This window comes from Quercus robur, chromosome 3 (genome assembly GCF_932294415.1).
Source record: "Quercus robur chromosome 3, dhQueRobu3.1, whole genome shotgun sequence".
In the NCBI taxonomy this organism is placed as follows: domain Eukaryota; kingdom Viridiplantae; phylum Streptophyta; class Magnoliopsida; order Fagales; family Fagaceae; genus Quercus; species Quercus robur.
The window spans coordinates 20,739,848-20,757,454 of record NC_065536.1 but is presented as its reverse complement, the minus strand read 5'-3'; the positions used below and the strand labels follow the sequence as shown (position 1 = coordinate 20,757,454).

Genomic DNA, 17,607 nt, shown 5'->3' with positions numbered 1-17,607 from the left:
AAATATTGTGGCGCTTAGAAAGCGCCGCTATAGGAATTAAAAGGAAAAAACTAGAGCATCTATTATGGCGCTTTCAAACGCTGCAATTCGTCTGCCTATATTCTAGTTTCATCCAAATAACTTTTAAATAAAGCCAAATGGCATGGATATAAAGCTGATTGTTTTTGGGGTTGTGGAATTGTTGTAGGTTAAAAACCCATGACCCGACGTTGATGCTCATTGTGGGGGTGCTACTGAACCAGTTTGGTTTAATTGAAGCAAGGTATGATATTTCATTTACATCTGAACTACCTGTGATTATTCTTCATTTGGACATTCTATGACTATTAGAGTGAGAGAGATGATTATGATTTTTAATTCGGTGGACAAATATTTTACTGTCCTTTTTGGTTTGTCAAGAAGTATTTGGATTTGCTCTCTGGTTATATTTTGCCCCTACTTTTATTTGCAATTATTCTCTGATGCAGCTATTTTATAAGTTTATTTGAATTGTATTTTCTCTTTTGTTGTTCAGCTGATATGGGACCGAGCTCTTGGACTGCCCACTAGAGAGGCCAAAAAGGGTTACAAATGGAATGGTTTGAAAATTATTGCAAGAAAGCAGCTTGTTCTTGAAATTTGGTGGACTGTGCATCAATTACTCTGTAATAATGTCATTAACAAAATTGGGTTTTGCAACACACAGATGCAGGGATATCCTTGCAATTATGAGGTCTAATGGATTTGTCAAATTACAACAGAAACTATTTGCCTATTTTAGAAATTTGAGTAACCATTTTTCAAAGCTTGAGTTAGAATGTGATTTGATTTGAGTTTGTATGGTACATTATTTGAGTGAAACTAGCAGACAAATTACTGTCTATCGATAAAAGGTATAGAAAAATGATAACCGCCAACAGGATTTGATTGTAGACTATAGCAATGGGATGTTTTAGTGGGAATTTGATTACAGGATTTGATTGTAGACTATAGCAATGGGATCTTTTATATTTTTACCAGTTTTTTTTTTTTTTTTAATAAAATTTAATTTTTTATTTTTATTTTTTACATTGTGCCAAACACTAGAAAATATTTTACACATATTTTCATGTACACTGTCAAATACGATGAAATGAAAATATTTTTTTGCAAATACTTTTCATATAAAATATTTTACTCTTACAAATATTTTATATCAAAACAAATGGAGCGAGAGACAAGCCCTTTCCTAAGTAAAGCTCAAATTATTCAAAAGGAGCTCAGTTTACAACCCTAAGTAAAACATCTATGAGCAACTTGCTCTTCAGTTCTTTTTCTCGCTTCTTTTTCGTTGTCTGAAGCGCTGACCCCAAATCCAATCAAATGCACAAGTAAACAAAAATGTGATAACTTGTTCTTCCAGCAGTGCTTCCCATGCAATATGCATCATATTTTGCCAGGCTAAAACCATATACACGAATCAACTTCATAACAGCAATTGATACAGAACAAGCAATCCTATAAAAAGGTAGTGAAATCAAATAAGGAAATATGTGAATCCTTCTGAAGTCCCAAATTCCCAAATTGATCAGGACAGGTATCATCTGTTTTTACATTAATGTTGAAGAGCTTGTAAACCCTCAAGACGCTTGACAACATCCTTCATGGAAGGACGCTTATCAAGTTCCCTTTGAATGCAGCGCATGGCAAGCTCAGTTATCATTATTCCATCAGAAGCATAAAAGCCAGGGTCTTCAACAAGGCTTTCATGCACAAGATATCGATTAGGCCTATACTGCCTCCAGGCCCAACGGTAAACCAAAGTAGTTGTCTGAATATTTTCCATGTCCACAATTCTTTTTGTTATTAGCCCCAGGAGAACAACGCCATAAGAGAAGACATCGTGGTAAGTTACCTCAAATCCACCTTCCTCTGGTCCACCTGACAAGCACAATAATCAATTTGCAGTAAGAAATACTCAAAAAACACAGTTATTCTAGGTGTGGGTAGGGGTGGGCTGTTAGTGATTGTTGATTGCTTGAGATGTTTTTGAGTTTTTTGACACATGATCTATTTTGAGATGTTTTGGTATTTTGGTGATTGCTGAGTTTAAGATGTTTTGGTGATTGCTGGGTTTTGGTCTCAATGTGAAGATTGCTATGTGTGTTTTGTATGTTTGGTTGCTAAGAAAATGCAAGAAAAGAAACAAAAATCTTGATTTTTTTAATTTTCTGTGTAACCAAACATGTTATTTGGGGAAGAACATGAAGATTATGTTCTTCCAACTAAATAATAAAAAGAAAAAAAAATTAATTAATTTATTATTATTTTTTAAATAGAATTTTAGAATTTTCTTTCAATTGTTTTTCTGATATGGCATTATATAATGCCAAATAATTTTAAAAAAAATTATTTTAATAGCCACTTCAGCAACTAAAATGCCAACAATGCACTTTATCTAACACGTAAGATTTTCCCGTTATTGAAATGATAGTAGGGACCAAAATGGTAACTATAATATCTTGAACTTCTAATCCAAATGATTAAGTGTGTTTGCATAATCTCATTTATGATCATCGTATAATAAATTAAGTTTATTTAACTTAATTAAAAGGTTAAGTTTTGAATTGTTATGCTACATATATATGCACCTGGTAACTTAGTAAAATACCTTAATATAGGTATATAGTAATTAGGTGTGATGCTTGATATATTATAACATGGTTAAGGTTGGAAATAGGTAGTCAAGAGAAGGATATTGTGGTAATTTTACCTACACATGCAACCAATTAAAGTTAGGTGCATGTAATACCAAAGAGTCATACATAGTGACACATGCTATCCTCTTAAACCCAAAGACCAACACTTGGCCTGCCATGCAACTACACTTCCATCTCATTCTAGCTAGTTCTTATCTCTCTACTCTCTCAAAGGAAGAAACATCAAAACAAAAAACTCTCTCAAGCACTCTACCTCTCATTTTTTCAGATCTAGCAACTAGAAAGGGAAATTCTTTCATTTTCTTACAAGTTGTCAACCACTATTTCATGCTAGAGTGATTCTAGTTCTACTTCCCCTCAAGAACCAAAAGCTAGGTAAGGGTTCTAGCTACTCTCACCTTGGAATCCATGATTTCTTAATGAAATTTTAGTAATGATATTTGGAGTTTGTAAAATTGGGAAATTGTGAACTTATAATTATGCATATGATGTTTGAATAAGCTTTGAAACTAATTGATGGTTATTAGAAGATGAGTTAGATTCTTATTAATAAATTATTGTATGTGAAAAAAATAAAAAAAAAAACTAGGATGACTGCTCACTGTGGTTGCTGCCTGAATTTTCATTGAAAGCCATGATGATTAAAATGGTTAATTGGCTACTTATTAATGTATTCTAGCATGTATAGTATAGGTATAAAAATACCCACACAAATTAAATGTCATTTGCAATTATATGATGATTTTATGAGAAAATGTGTTAAAGTTGCTACTATGACAGATTCTGTGTTTATAACATGAAAAAGTTGGATTAAATCATATTCTCTGAATTTGGATGTTAGGGGATGTTCTTAAGAATTCTAAGACACGTATGGTTGTAATGGAATTGGTCTCACATCAATTGAATCAATATAAAAATAATGGTGTAAATTCTAAGTTAAATGAAATTTTGTTGGAACAAATTTTATTATATTGGCTTGGATGATTTTTAATAAATCATGGTTTTATGCTTTGACTCTAAAAATGACATGGATCTATGAGAAATCCATAGGAGTGGCTTTGTAAATTGGCATGAACATTGGATGTGAATTGATAGCCCATTTGTATTTTATAAGTGAAGTATATGTTGCTAGAATAAGCAGTAAACAATAAGTGACATACCTAACTTTGAGAATTTAATTCTAAAGTTAAGGTGAATGATTTGAGCTATAAATTAGTATGCTCATCATTTGGTATGTTTGGATCAGAGATAATTTTTTATTCCTTGGTTTCATGGACAGCTTGTAAACCCTCAAGACGCTTGACAACATCCTTCATGGAAGGACGTTTATCAAGTTCCCTTTGAATGCAGCGCATGGCAAGCTCAGTTATCATTATTCCATCAGAAGCATAAAAGCCAGGGTCTCCAACAAGGCTTTCATGTACAAGATATCGATTAGGCCTATACTGCCTCCAGGCCCAACGGTAAACCAAAGTTGTTGTCTTAATATTTTCCATGTCCACAATTCTTTTTGTTATTAGCCCCAGGAGAACAACGCCATAAGAGAAGACATCGTGGTAAGTTACCTCAAATCCACCTTCCTCTGGTCCACCTGACAAGCACAATAATCAATTTGCAGTAAGAAATACTCAAAAAACACAGTTATTCTAGGTAAATCCATTAGTGTAAGCCATTAGAGGCTCTTATCATAATGCTGTTATAGCTCGTCAAAACATGATGACTGCTTTACACTGTGTACAGCCTGGTCCATCCAACTTCTACGGCATAAAAATTAAGAGAGAAGAAAAGAAAGAAAATAGAATACTAATACTAGATGAACAAATCTAAATGCATGCGTTGAATTGAAAACATATAAGTAACTTCAAGCCTCAATACCTAAGGGGAAGTATTCTGGATCATCATAGCCAACAGTCAACAATTTCTCTTTGGGGCGAGTCAGCTTACCAAGAATACCTCCACTCATGGTTGAAAAGTCAAATATCTTTGGGTTGCAATCCTAAACATCACATTGAAAAGTCAAGGGTAAAGCAAAATAAAAAAAAGAGTAAAAAGAAGGAAAAAGATGGATTTGCTGATAGTTATCAAGAGTCAATTACTGAACCTGATCAAGAATTATATGGGCTGCGTTAATGTTGCGTACTAAATAAGGCTTTTTTGGATCATGAAGAAATTCAAGTGCGCGAGCAAATCCAAGAGCCACTTTAATCCTTTGAAACCAAGTAAGACTACCTAAACACAAACATAAGGAATTTAATGACACAGTATTAGCAATTTATCTACAAAAGTAATGATTTATAATTATAACTTCACTACCAAAATTTAACATATCTAGATAAATGACAACCAATTCACTATGTTCCAACAAAAGTCCAATGTATTTACCATATTACAACTGAATCACCTGTGACCTCAAAATAAGAATAGGTTTATTCTTGAAAAACCAACCCCCCACCGAAATCCACATTCAAGCTTGAAAAATATGACAATTAATAGATTTTAATAAAATATATTAATAAAATTTTTAGTTATCTATCAAAAAAAAAAAGATTTTAAAGTAAAGCGGGAACAAGGAGAGAAGTTAAAATAAAATATTAGAGTGGATTTGTGGTACATATCAAATGCCAATTTTTTTTAATTGGTAAGTTACTCACACACCCAATGGGTCATGAACCCGCGACTTCACCCTCCACATAGCAGTTGTAAAGGGAAGAGGTGGTTAAGATATGCTATTTTCAATAATTTGGGAGTCTTCTTCTATTATTTCAAAATTCGAGATATGGTAAGAATCTAGCGCACCACCAAAATTATATTTAGTTGTATACCAATTGATTTTAATTGAAATGGCACTTCTCCCATAACAATAGACTGGGTACAAATGACACATTTAGATGGAGCCAATCTTATAGCAAAAAAATAGAACAACAATAGTAATACCTTATTACCTGTGGTAGCCAAGTTACGAACAGTATCCAAAGGATTGAGGTCATAAACAACACCTTCAAGGTAGCGTCTATTACAATAGCCTAACAAATTTACCACGTTTGGATGTTGTTTTGCACTTGGTTGTGTTAAAAACATTACTTCTTCCTGTCACAAATCATGTAAAAAATGATCACTTTCAAATGCGAAAACAGGAAACACAAAAAATAATTGCAAGAACTTAATTAAGTAAAAACCATATATACATTAAAACTTTCAATTCCGTCGAGATGACACGATGTTGGTAGAGTATAATCCCAAATCTTCACAGTGACAACCCAATCTTCAAAAGGAAGCCAGCCATGTCGGATTGTCCCGCGGTACAGTTTGGTAAATAAGGTTTCTCCAATCAAATTTTTTTCATTAAAATTGTCAGTCATATCAGCCAATTCTTCCATTGAATATAAGAGCGGCTTGTGAGATCCTACCCAACACAACACAAGAGATACAGAAATTCTTCAATTATTTAAATAAAACACAGAGAGAGAGAACGAAAGAAAGAATGAATGAATGTAGATTAATGAGAAGAATGTAAACAAACCCCAATAAAATAAAAACGCAATTGATTGATAGAAAGTAGATACCAATGGAAGGAAGAGATTTATGGACAGGCAAAACTCGGGGTGGATTGAGACGGTCGCGTTGTATAACTTGCTCTCTATGTTCAAGAAAAGCCTTATTGTAGATAAACGGTTCCCTGGTTTCCACTTCCATTCTTCTCAGCAACAAATAACACCAAAACCCTAATTCTTAAACTTCTCTTCTCTCGCTTCTTTGTCCTTCCTATTCGTACTAACAACTCAGTATTTCCCATCCTTTACTCCGACACCATATATATACCGCCTGTAAACCGTTTTTTTAATTTTAAATAAAATAAATACTAAAGTATTATTTTACTTCCTAAATTTCATTAAAAGTTTGTTTTTGTTTTTTATTCTTAAACTTTAAAAAATTCATTTTTTACCTTTAAATTATTAAAAAAATCCATTTTTGACCATATATTTACCATTTTTTTTTATATTATTCAAAAAACTATTTACAAAGTTAGAGATGAAAAAAGAACTTTTTAAAGTTTAGGGATGAAAATTAAACAAATTTTTATTAAAATTTAGGGATCAAAATAGTATTTTACCATAAAATAAAATTTGAGAATATCTATATCTATACTATTATCTAAGATGCTTCCCATATTTGAAATCCTTAATTTTGATGTCCAAATACCTTCAAAATTACCTGTAAGGCCTCAATTTGTAACGATCCCAAACCGGTCTTGGGTTCGTACGTTAAAAAGGCCTAAACAATAAAATTTGTAGAGTGTGGGTGTTCAAGAACTAGATTAACTTCTTTAAAAGTAAAAAGATTCAACCTCACGTTTATAGATGGATTAGAGCCGATATAACAATCTGTTTTTCTTTGAAACCAATACAGTTCTGTGGTTTTCAAGCTTTTTTCCTAAGTGTTCTTTTTGTTTTTTTTTATGTTCCGATCCTTTTCTGCATGCTTTTCTTTCATGTTATATACCGCCCTCTTCATTCCATCTTCACCACACACGTGTAGGTTGGGTTCAGGGGATCTCTTTCTGTCCCATCTAACACCTTCTGGAACCTCCTTCTAGCAGCTGTAAGGATGCTTCATCACTGTTCAGGCATCACTTCCACATTAATGCGGCCAGAGAGTTGGTTGAGAGACAATTAATGCGGAGGCAACTGTTGCCATAGATATTTGTTTGCCTTCTCTCTCTCTTACCTTTGGTCCCTTATCCCACCTTTAGCGGTGACGTAGCTCCGAAATATGTTTGTAACAAGATGGCGTCCTGATCGTCCTCGGACTCATATCGCCGAGAAGGATTTTGTCCTTGGACGAATACTAAGGCACTCTTCCTTTCGTTTGGTTACCCCAACAGCCTGATATGGGCCTCCTCGCGAGCTCGTGACTCGTTCTAGTCGCGAACTTGAGTTGCCAGAATGCCTTGTTTGGTTGAAATATGACTTTTCGCATTCCTCATACACACCATTATAAATACTCTTATACCCACAAAATGTTAAGAGCTTCCAAAGAGAATTTTGAGAGAGAAACCCTAGAGAAAAACAAGATCGACTCATCCACAATCTTAATCCTTTGATTCTCCAAATTTCTCTACTCTTACCCTCTCCATTGACATATCCTTGAGAGGTACATTTAGCTAAATCCTTATCTCACCATACTTATATCAGTGATGAGGTATTTTGGTGCTTGGGAAGCAATTTAGAAGGGACCAATTCATTTGGTTGATGCAATGGGCTATTACGGGATCTGGTAAACTAGATAAGACAAGGTTCGGCGTAAATCATGGTTTTATGCTTTGGCTCTAAAAATGACATGGATCTATGAGAAATCCATAAGAGTGGCTTTGTAAATTGGCATGAAAATTGGATGTGAATTGATAGCCCATTTGTATTTTATAAGTGAAGTATATGTTGCTAGAATAAGTAGTGAACAATAAGTGACATACCTAACTTTGAGGATTTAATTCTAAAGTTTGGGTGAATGATTTGAGCTATAAATTAGTATGCTCATCATTTGGTATGTCTGGATCATAGATAAATTTTTTATTCCTTGATTTCATGGTTTAGTACTCAAAGAAGGGTTTCTAAACCATTCTACTGCTATTTTCATGTTGCTGTTTTGTTCAATGTGTTGTGTGTTGCTATATGAGTGTATATGGTTATATGTCTATGATTAACGGATTTTATGTTTATGCATACATTATTGCCCTAATCTTAAGCACATTTTGAAATGAAGTTAGCTTCACTAGAGATATGATATAAATATGAGAATGATGGTTTTTCTTTAGTTTGGTACATTATTTTGTTTGATGTATGCATAATATGTTTTTGGGTACGTATCTCTTTGAGATGGGATTATGATTTCCTTAATTTTGAGAGTTAAGTGTGATTAATGATTAAGAAGGTTTCCTTGATTTTCTTTGGCTATGCTTAAGCGAGAATTGATATTTGGTTTAGGTGTTACCAGCTCCCAAGTCTAAGCTCCTTCAACTTTAGGCTCTCGGTTCCTCTACTTTCAGGTGAGAAATAAGTGACATGGGAATTTGGTAAGTCATGAGGTTATTTTAAAATGTATTATGCACTAAAATCATGGAAATATAATCATGTTTTAGATGAAGATATGTTCATGAGCTTTCAAAACCTTATGTATATGATTTAAGCATATTAATGTTATTACATATTTCATGAACATGATATTCAAATAAAATCATGGAAATGCTATTGTTATGAAATGTTATGTAAAAGTATGAATTTCAATATGATGTATAAGTATGAAATTTTTTCAGGTTATGTCATCTGGTATGATCTGAACTCGGCCAGTAGTGGTTAAAATTACTGGCTTTCCATGGAAAACGTTATATAATTGGCCATTAAAAGTGGCATGGACTCTATTGCACCTGCCCTTTTTGGGAATAGCCAACTTATGGAGGATGCCAACCTCCCCCTGTGGCTGCAAGGAAGTACGTCTCGTCCTTGGAGTGGATAGGGCGAAGGGTGAAAAATTGATTCATCGCCTAGATTAGGTCTAGAAATCATATTGGGCCTTTTGGATCACTCACTTACATACATAGGTCTGCATACTAGATTATGAGTCCAGAGTTTGTCTACGACTTGGGAAGGTGTTAGGCACCCAAAACAGCCCAGCTTGCGGACTAGCCTCCATTATGTGTTGCTAGGCATACTTAGATAAAGAAGTTATTAAAAGATCCATAATCCTTAACTTGAACATACATCAGGCACTTAATAAAATAACACACACAACATGTTAAAGATTACATCATAATATAAAATAAAAAAAAAACAAATAAAACACAATTAAATAAAATAAATTAAAAATGGAAAGTTAACAATTAAATAAAACACACTAGGAAAAAAATTCAAATAAACCAAACATGACAAAAAGACTCAAACAAACATGGAAAATAATTAAACACAAATAATTAACCTAAATAGAGTCAAACATAATCAAATAACATGTGAAAAATGATTAAAACAATAAAAACAAGATTTTGCCCTAATCTATGTTTGGGGTGCGTACACATACTCAACTATGCGTACACATGGTCGAAACCATGCACATGCATACATAATGATGCATACGCATCCTTTAGCACAAAAACTGTAAAATCACATTTTTATGATTTAATCAAAAACAAAACTAAAGAAACATATGAAAAACCCTAACAATAAATATGATCAATTACATCATGGTTAGATTAACAAGAAATATAACAAAAAATAAAATAAATACAACAATTAAACTAACATCAAAACAATCAAATAAAATGCATGTCAATAATTAAACTAACATCAAAACAAAGAACATGTTAATATAACATAAGAACCAAATAAAATCACAAAAACAATAAAGGACAGATTATAAGCAACCTAAAATCATATTGATACATATCAAAAGAATTAAAAACAACAAATAAAAAAAATACAACAATTAGAAAAACTATATTAATAAACTCATGTGAATCATACTAAACTAAACAAAACAAAACAAAACAAAAAAAAAAAAAAAAAAAAAACCATGGAAAGAATGCTCATCTTGGTTAAGATTATGAGTTTAGAGATTGTTTGACCAACCCCTCAATGCCTACAACACAAATATTAGATTGAGAGGACAAGAATAATCAAATTAGTTTTGAAAAGGTTTTGAGAAATCAAATTAGAACATTAGTTTCTGCCATAGAACTAACTAAAGAGGGGTTTTGAATTTGTAAAAAAAGTGCTAAGGTGTTGTGTGTGAGTTTTAGAAAAGAGAACTAGGGTTTTAGAGAAGATGGAGGCAAAAAATAAACTCTCTCTAGCGAGAGTTTTGATTAGAGACATAAGATGAGTATTTATAAGTTAAAATGAGGAATTACGGGGCTATTTAGAGGTCTTTGGACATTCACAAGGGTTTAGGGGCCGGCCCACATCAAATATTGATGTTTTGGGCCCTTATAAATGAAGTTCCACTACCCAAAAAATGAGTGTGTATACACACACTTGATTCCTGTGTATGCGTACTATAAATTTGACTACTCTGATGGCTTGAATTCAAATGGCCATAACTCACTTAATATAAATTCAAATTAGGGAAAATTTTTGTTCAAATTGAAGCCCAAGATGTCTACTTTCCAATGAAACTAACTTCACTTAGACATTATTTGTGGATCAAAAGGTATGGTCAAAATAGTGAGCAAATGTCATTTTTCAGCATTGTTTTCAAAGCGATTTGAGCACTTTTGAGTTGTGATTACTTTCATACTATTGTAAACTCTTTAATTACCTTTGTTTGACGTATGTCAAGCTCATCATTAGGATTGGAGACCAAAATTTATTAACGAGTACAAAATGAGGCGTTTACAGTTGCCCCTCTTTTAACTTTGGTTGCACTACAAGTATAGTTAAAAGTCTTAAGAGACAAACATGCAGGCAATTGTACAAACATGGGGGCGTGCTTAAAAAAGGTGATTAGTGCAATTCTAACAAGAAGTGTGAAAAACCACATGAGACATAAAAGAAAGTATGAGCTGTTTGAGTTTTAAGAACTTCACCTTCATGACACACATACATGCAAGCAATCATGAAAACAAGAAATGTACCTTAACAGACATAAAAGAAAATCCGAGATGCTTTTGAGTTTTAAGGACTCTACTTGAAGTTGGGGGAACCACTTGTAGCAAGCAATTTACGTCCAAACACAAACAGGCCACTTAAGAATGAGAAATTTACGCCAAAGGGACCACTCAATTGAGCAGTTTCTGTCCAAACACAAGCAAATCACTCGAGAATCAGCAATTTACGCCAAAGGGACCATTCAACCGAGCAATTTACATCCAAAAACAAACAAGCCACTCAAGAATGAGCAATTTACACCAAAGACACAAATAGTCATACATGACTCACACAAACACAAAATCGCACAAGGTTTGCAAAAACAAACACACAAGATTCATGCAAACATGCAAGAATGCAAAACATACACAAACTCACATAAGAAAAAGAACACACATTCACACAAGAGTAAAGCAAATAAACACACAAGACTCACATAAACATCAAAGAAACATGTGATAAAAAAAAAAAAAAAACTATAAAAAATCACACACAACTTACATGAACAACGAAGATGTATGCAAAAGTTTAGTAACACAAAACATAATCACACAAGACTCACATCAAACACCAAAGATGCATATGATTACAAAAAATAACAACATGGATGAACACAAAAACAAATGGGCAAACAAGCATAACAAAACATGCAAACACACATGATGCTAAACAAGATGGGCCTAGGGCTCAAGACAAAACAAGGATGGGCCTAAGGCCCAACACAAAGCAAGAAGAGGCCTAACGCCCAAATAGAGTATGAGATGGGCCTAAGGCCCAAGATGAAACAAGGACACAAAAAAGCAAAAAAAAAAAAAAAAAAAAAAAATGTGAAAAACCACATGAGAATATGATTTTAAAGAGTATATATGATTTTTTTTAATAAGAATATATATGATTTTAAAGAGTTAATATTAAGTTTAATAACATTGTAAGAAATGAAAGAAACACAGTCTAAAAGGCTTTTGTTATATTATTCTGATAAGAAAAAGTACAATTATTTCTATAAAAAGTATGTAAGTTATTATTATGAATAGTATAAAATACTATGCATGAAAATATGTTCTCCTATTTGAATATCCATAAAATTAAATGCTTTGGTTTATACGCATTCTTATTAAATTCTCATGTAACTTAATCTTACTGAGTTGTGTAGCTCAACATTTCCACTCTTTTAGTTAATAGGTTTTATCCTGGAGCAGAGGAAGCCTGAGTCAAGTTTTGAAAGGAGTTGGTTTTAGTTTTAAAAGTACAATCCTATTTTGGTAGTTTGATGTTTAGCTTTGTAGTATTATGTATTTTAGGATCTATTGATGAGAGTTGTATATTTTAGTGTAATCAAAGATGTATTATGTGAAAGTATGGAATTTGAATAATTGGTGGATTAAGTTATTCCTCGAGTATAGTGTAGATGTTCTAAATATTAAGTGAAAATTTTATATCAAGAAAGTAAAGAAATAAGAATGAAAAAAGAAAAAGAAAAGAGGAAAGCTTTTTTTTAAAGTATAGTCAGTTCTTGTTAATATCAGTGTAAGGACACGAAAATTAGGGGCCCAAACCAACCTAGAATAGTGAAGCCTGTACCACCCAACTAGGCCTAAACAGATAAATATTTGTTTAGAGAGTGGATAAAATAAGTCAGGCTCAAGTCTGAAGATTCAAATAGGAAGGGAATGAACAAAAGTTAAAAACAAGTATATTGATGGTTTCTTACAAACTCGCTCGAGGACGATGTTCTTATGCCAGGTTACACACTGTTCTCTCTCTCTCTCTCTCTTCCTATTGTTCTTGTTCTAATATCTTTTTCTTGATTTTTTGCTGGGGCTTCATCTGGAAGTTCTCTTCCTTTATGTACTCCCATGTTTCTTGCATCCTAGCCCTCCATCTGCGATCCTTTAGTTCCTCCGTAGGACACTTGTCCCATTAGACTCCTATTTAATGTGGTAGAAGGAGCTGTTTAGCTGTGAACCTACTGTTCAGGGGTCATTTCCTCATCAATACAACTGATAAAATTGTAATGCGGAGGTAGTAGGTGAGCTTTCACAGGAAACTTCTCTCAACTACCTTGACTCTCTCTCTAAACGCCATTCTCTCCGTCCAGATTTCTAGGAGGTATTTTGTCTCTTCCCCTCCTCTCCATTGGCAACCCCACTCCTCGGGCATAAAGTGCTTTCACCTGAGGAACGAGTGATGGTCTCAGTGGTTTTATCATTCCTTAGTCCTCGAGCCCCCACAATCAAGCTCAAGCTTGATATTAGCATGTCGGTCATAGTTACAAATCCGAGTATCTGGTTTGGGTCATGACAGTAGTAGTTTTTAATTTTCAAGGACCAACTTAGGTTCCCTAAAAAAGTAGCAACTAAAATAGAAATTGGCCCAAAATATAGGAACCAAAAATGTATTTTCCTCTATGTTTTAATACCCATAACTTTTAGATGAATATAAGTTCAATTAATTATTTTATATTTAACCATATTAGCACCTAGTATTGTGCGTGTGTATATATACATATATATATCGAACCTCATGTTCACAAGGTTATTTGCAAACACATTTCTATGTTTGAGTTTGGCTTGTTTTAAATAATTGTTTAGCTTAAACTTTCTTTATTTGCTAAATAAACACAGACAAGCCTTTTCCTAAGTAAAGCTCAAATTATTCAAAAATAGCTCAGTTTACAACCCTATCTAAAACATCTATTAGCAACTTGCTACTTCTATTCTTTTTCTCGCTTCTTTTTCGTTGTCTGAAGCGCTGACCCCAAATCCAATCAAATGCACAAGTAAACAAAAATGTGATAACTTGTTCTTCCAGCAGTGCTTCCCATGCAATATACATCATATTTGCGGACCTCATGCGACGCTGAAACCATATACACGAATCAACTTCGTAACTGCAATTGATACAGAACAAGTAATCCTATAAAAAGGTAGTGAAATCAAATAAAGAAATAACTGAATCCTTCTAAAGTCCCAAATTCCCAAATTGATCAGTACAGGTATCATCTGTTTTTACATTCCAACTACATTGCCATAAAGTTGAACAGCTTGTGAACCCTCAAGACGCTTGACAACATCCTTCATGGAAGGACGCTTATCGAGTTCTATTTGAATGCAGCGCATGGCAAGCTCAGTTATCATTATTCCATCAGAAGCATAAAAGCCAGGGTCTTCAACAAGGCTTTCATGCACAAGATAACGATTAGGCCTATAGTGCTTCCAGGCCCAACGGTAAACCAAAGTCTTCAGAGTATCTTCCTTGTCCACAATTCTTTTTGTTATTAGCCCCAGGAGAACAACACCATAAGAGAAGACATCGTGGTAGGTTACCTCAAATCCACCTTCCTCTGGTCCACCTGACAAACTCAATAATCAATTTGCAGTGAGTAAGAAATACTCAAAAAAACATAGTTTTTCTAGATAAATCCATTATTGTAAGCCGTTAGAGGCTCTTATCATAATGCTGTTATAGCTCGTCAAAACATGATGAATGCTTTACATTGTGTACAGCCTGGTCCATAATGAAGTTGTCCAACTCCTACAGCATAAAAATTAGGAGAGAAGAAAAGAAAGAAAGTAGAATACTAATACTAGATGAACAAATCTAAAAGCATGCATTGAATTGAAAACATATAACTTCAAGCCTCAATACCTAAGGGGAAGTCTTCTGGATCATCATAGCCAACAGTCAACAGTTGCTCTTTGAGGCGAGTCAGCTTACCAAGAATACCTCCACTCATGGTTGAAAAGTCAAATATCTTTGGGTTGCAATCCTAAACATCACATTAAAAAGTCAAGGATAAAGCAAAAAAAAAGAGTAAAAAGAGGGAAAAAGATGGATTTACTGATAGCTATCAAGAGTCAATTACTGAACTTGATCAAGAATTATATGAGCTGCGTTAATGTTGCGCACTAAATAAGGCTTTTTTGGATCATGAAGAAATTCAAGTGCACGAGCAAATCCAAGAGCCACTTTAATCCTTTGAAGCCAAGTAAGACTACCTAAACACAAACATAAAGAATTTAATGACAGTAATAACAATTTATCTACAAAAGTAAAAATTATAACTTCACTACCAAATTTTAACATATCTGGATAAATACAATCAATTCACTACGTTCCAACAAAAGTCCAATGTATTTACCATATTACAACTGAATCACCTGTGACCTCAAAATAAGAATAGGTTTATTCTTGAAAAACCAACCCCCCACCCCCAAAAAAATAAATCTTACACCACCAGTTGGACCATCCCATGTTTTCCAAGATGCTTCATCCATAATATAAATCCACATTCAAGTTTGAAAAAAATGACAATTAATAAATTTTAAAGTAAAGCGGGAACAAGGAGAGAAGTTAAAATATAAAATTAGAGTGGATTTGTGGTACATATCAAATGCCAATTTTTTAAAATTGTTAAGTTACTCACACACCCAATGGGTCGTGAACCCACGACTTCACCCCCCATATAGCAGTTATAAAGGGAAGAGGTGGTAGTTGAGCTAGAACTCATTGGCAATTTTAAGATATGCTATTTTCAATCATTTGGGAGTCTTATTCTATTACTCCAAAATTTGAGATATGGTAAAATCTAGCGCACCACCAAAATTATATTTAGTTTATACCAATTGATTTGAATTGAAATGTCACTTCTCCTATAACAATGGATTGGGTACAAATGAGACATTTAGATGGAGCCAATCTTATAGCAAAAAAATAGAACAACAATAGTAATACCTTATTACCTGTGGTAGCCAAGTTATGAACAGTATCCAAAGGATTGAGGTCATAAACAACAGCTTCAAGGAAGCGTCTATTAGAATAGCCTAACAAATTTACCACGTTTGGATGTTGTTTTGCACTTGGTTGTGTTAAAAACATTACTTCTTCCTGTCACAAATCATGTAAAAAATTATCACTTTTTTCAAATGCGAAAACAAGAAACACAAAAAATAATTGCAAGAACTTAATTAAGTAAAAAACATATATACATTAGTAATTTCATTTGCGTTGAGATAACACGATGTTGGTAGAGTATAATCCCAAATCTTCACAGTGACAACCCAATCTTCAAAAGGAAGCCAGCCATGTCGGATTGTCCCACGGTACAGTTTGCTAAATAAGGTTTCTCCAATCAAATTTTTTTCATTAAAATTGTCAGTCATATCAGCCAATTCTTCCATTGAATATAACAGCGGCTTGTGAGATCCTACCCAGCACAACACAAGAGATACAGAATTTCTTCAATTATTTAAATAAAACACAGAGAGAGAGAGAACGAAAGAAAGAATGAATGAATGTAGATTAATGAGAAGAATGTAAACAAACCCCAATAAAATAAAAACGCAATTGATTGATAGAAAGTAGATACCAATGGAAGGAAGAGATTTATGGACAGGCAAAACTCGGGGTGGAGCGAGACGGTCGCGTTGTATAACTTGCTCTCTATGTTCAAGAAAAGCCTTATTGTAGATAAACGATTCCCTGGTTTCCACTTCCATTCTTCTCAGCAACAAACAACACCAAAACCCTAATTCTTTAAACTTCTCTTCTCTCGCTCCTTTGTCCTTCCTATTAGCACTCACTACTCACTACTCGATATTTCCCACCCTTTACTCCGACTCGGACACCTAATATATACCGCATGTAAACCGTTTTTTTAATTTTAAATAGAATAAAGTGTAAAGCACCGTCTTAGACAGTTTATTTTTTATTCTTAAATTATTAAAAAAATCACATTTCATCTCTAAAATATTGAAAATTTTTTATTTATATCCTTAAATTTTATTAAAAATTTATTTTTCATTCTTAACCTATTAAAAAATCTTTTTTATTTTTATTTTTATTTTTATACTATTCAAAAAAACTCTTTACAAAATTTAGAGATAAAAAAAGAACTTTTTAAAGTTTAGGGACGAAAAACAAACTTTTAGTAAAGTTTAAGGACCAAAATTATGTTTTACTCTAAAATAAAATTTGAGAATATCTATATCTATACCATCATTTAAAAGGCTTCCTATACTTGAAATCCTTAATTTTGATGTCCAAATACCTTCAAAACTATCCGTTTGTAAATATTAAATAGTAGGGTTAGATATGTAAAATTACTAATTTAAAAACTCCAAAATATTAGATAAATTAAAAAAAAAAATACATTGCCTACAAAAATGGGAACGCTCCCACTAAGTACTAACCCACTTATTCTAAACAATCAATACATTTTTTTTCTTTAAAGAAAATTAGAAAAATAAGGTAAATAACACAGGTTTCTAATATTTTATTTAAAAATAAAAAATAAA

At 33.1% G+C, this 17,607-nt stretch overlaps 2 protein-coding genes across 4 annotated transcripts; both read right to left on the bottom strand.

The window, feature by feature from the left end:
* Positions 1-1,102: 1,102 nt before the first annotated feature.
* LOC126717461 (probable serine/threonine-protein kinase PBL12) lies at positions 1,103-16,913 on the bottom strand. Of its 3 annotated transcripts, XM_050419209.1 has the most exons (7): positions 16,680-16,913; positions 16,300-16,517; positions 16,054-16,198; positions 15,182-15,309; positions 14,960-15,080; positions 14,307-14,663; positions 1,103-1,555 (listed from the first exon to the last, which is right to left on the bottom strand). In XM_050419209.1, the coding sequence occupies exons 1-6, from the start codon at positions 16,807-16,809 to the stop codon at positions 14,320-14,322; spliced, it is 1,086 nt and encodes a 361-aa protein (XP_050275166.1). In that variant the 5' UTR covers positions 16,810-16,913; the 3' UTR covers positions 1,103-1,555; positions 14,307-14,319. The 3 variants fall into 3 exon arrangements, with proteins under 3 accessions (XP_050275166.1, XP_050275167.1, XP_050275165.1); XM_050419210.1 differs by lacking the exon at positions 14,307-14,663 and having other exon boundaries at positions 1,474-1,899; XM_050419208.1 differs by lacking the exon at positions 1,103-1,555 and having other exon boundaries at positions 14,182-14,663.
* Positions 3,920-6,445, bottom strand: LOC126717462 (probable serine/threonine-protein kinase PBL12). The gene is made up of 6 exons (XM_050419211.1): positions 6,242-6,445; positions 5,864-6,081; positions 5,621-5,765; positions 4,780-4,907; positions 4,554-4,674; positions 3,920-4,269 (listed from the first exon to the last, which is right to left on the bottom strand). The coding sequence occupies exons 1-6, from the start codon at positions 6,369-6,371 to the stop codon at positions 3,935-3,937; spliced, it is 1,077 nt and encodes a 358-aa protein (XP_050275168.1). The 5' UTR covers positions 6,372-6,445; the 3' UTR covers positions 3,920-3,934.
* Positions 16,914-17,607: the final 694 nt, after the last annotated feature.

Coding starts and splice junctions, on each gene's coding strand:
- LOC126717461 (XM_050419209.1), bottom strand. CDS start 16,809: ATGGAAGTGGAAACCAGGGAATCGTTTATCTACAATAAGGCTTTTCTT. Junction 15,310..16,053: donor TCATAACTTGGCTACCACAG/GTAATAAGGTAT, acceptor GTTTGTGTTTAG/GTAGTCTTACTTGGCTTCAA. Junction 14,664..14,959: donor TCCAGAAGACTTCCCCTTAG/GTATTGAGGCTT, acceptor TGAGTTTGTCAG/GTGGACCAGAGGAAGGTGGA.
- LOC126717462 (XM_050419211.1), bottom strand. CDS start 6,371: ATGGAAGTGGAAACCAGGGAACCGTTTATCTACAATAAGGCTTTTCTT. Junction 5,766..5,863: donor ACGGAATTGAAAGTTTTAAT/GTATATATGGTT, acceptor GATTTGTGACAG/GAAGAAGTAATGTTTTTAAC. Junction 4,270..4,553: donor TCCAGAATACTTCCCCTTAG/GTATTGAGGCTT, acceptor TGTGCTTGTCAG/GTGGACCAGAGGAAGGTGGA.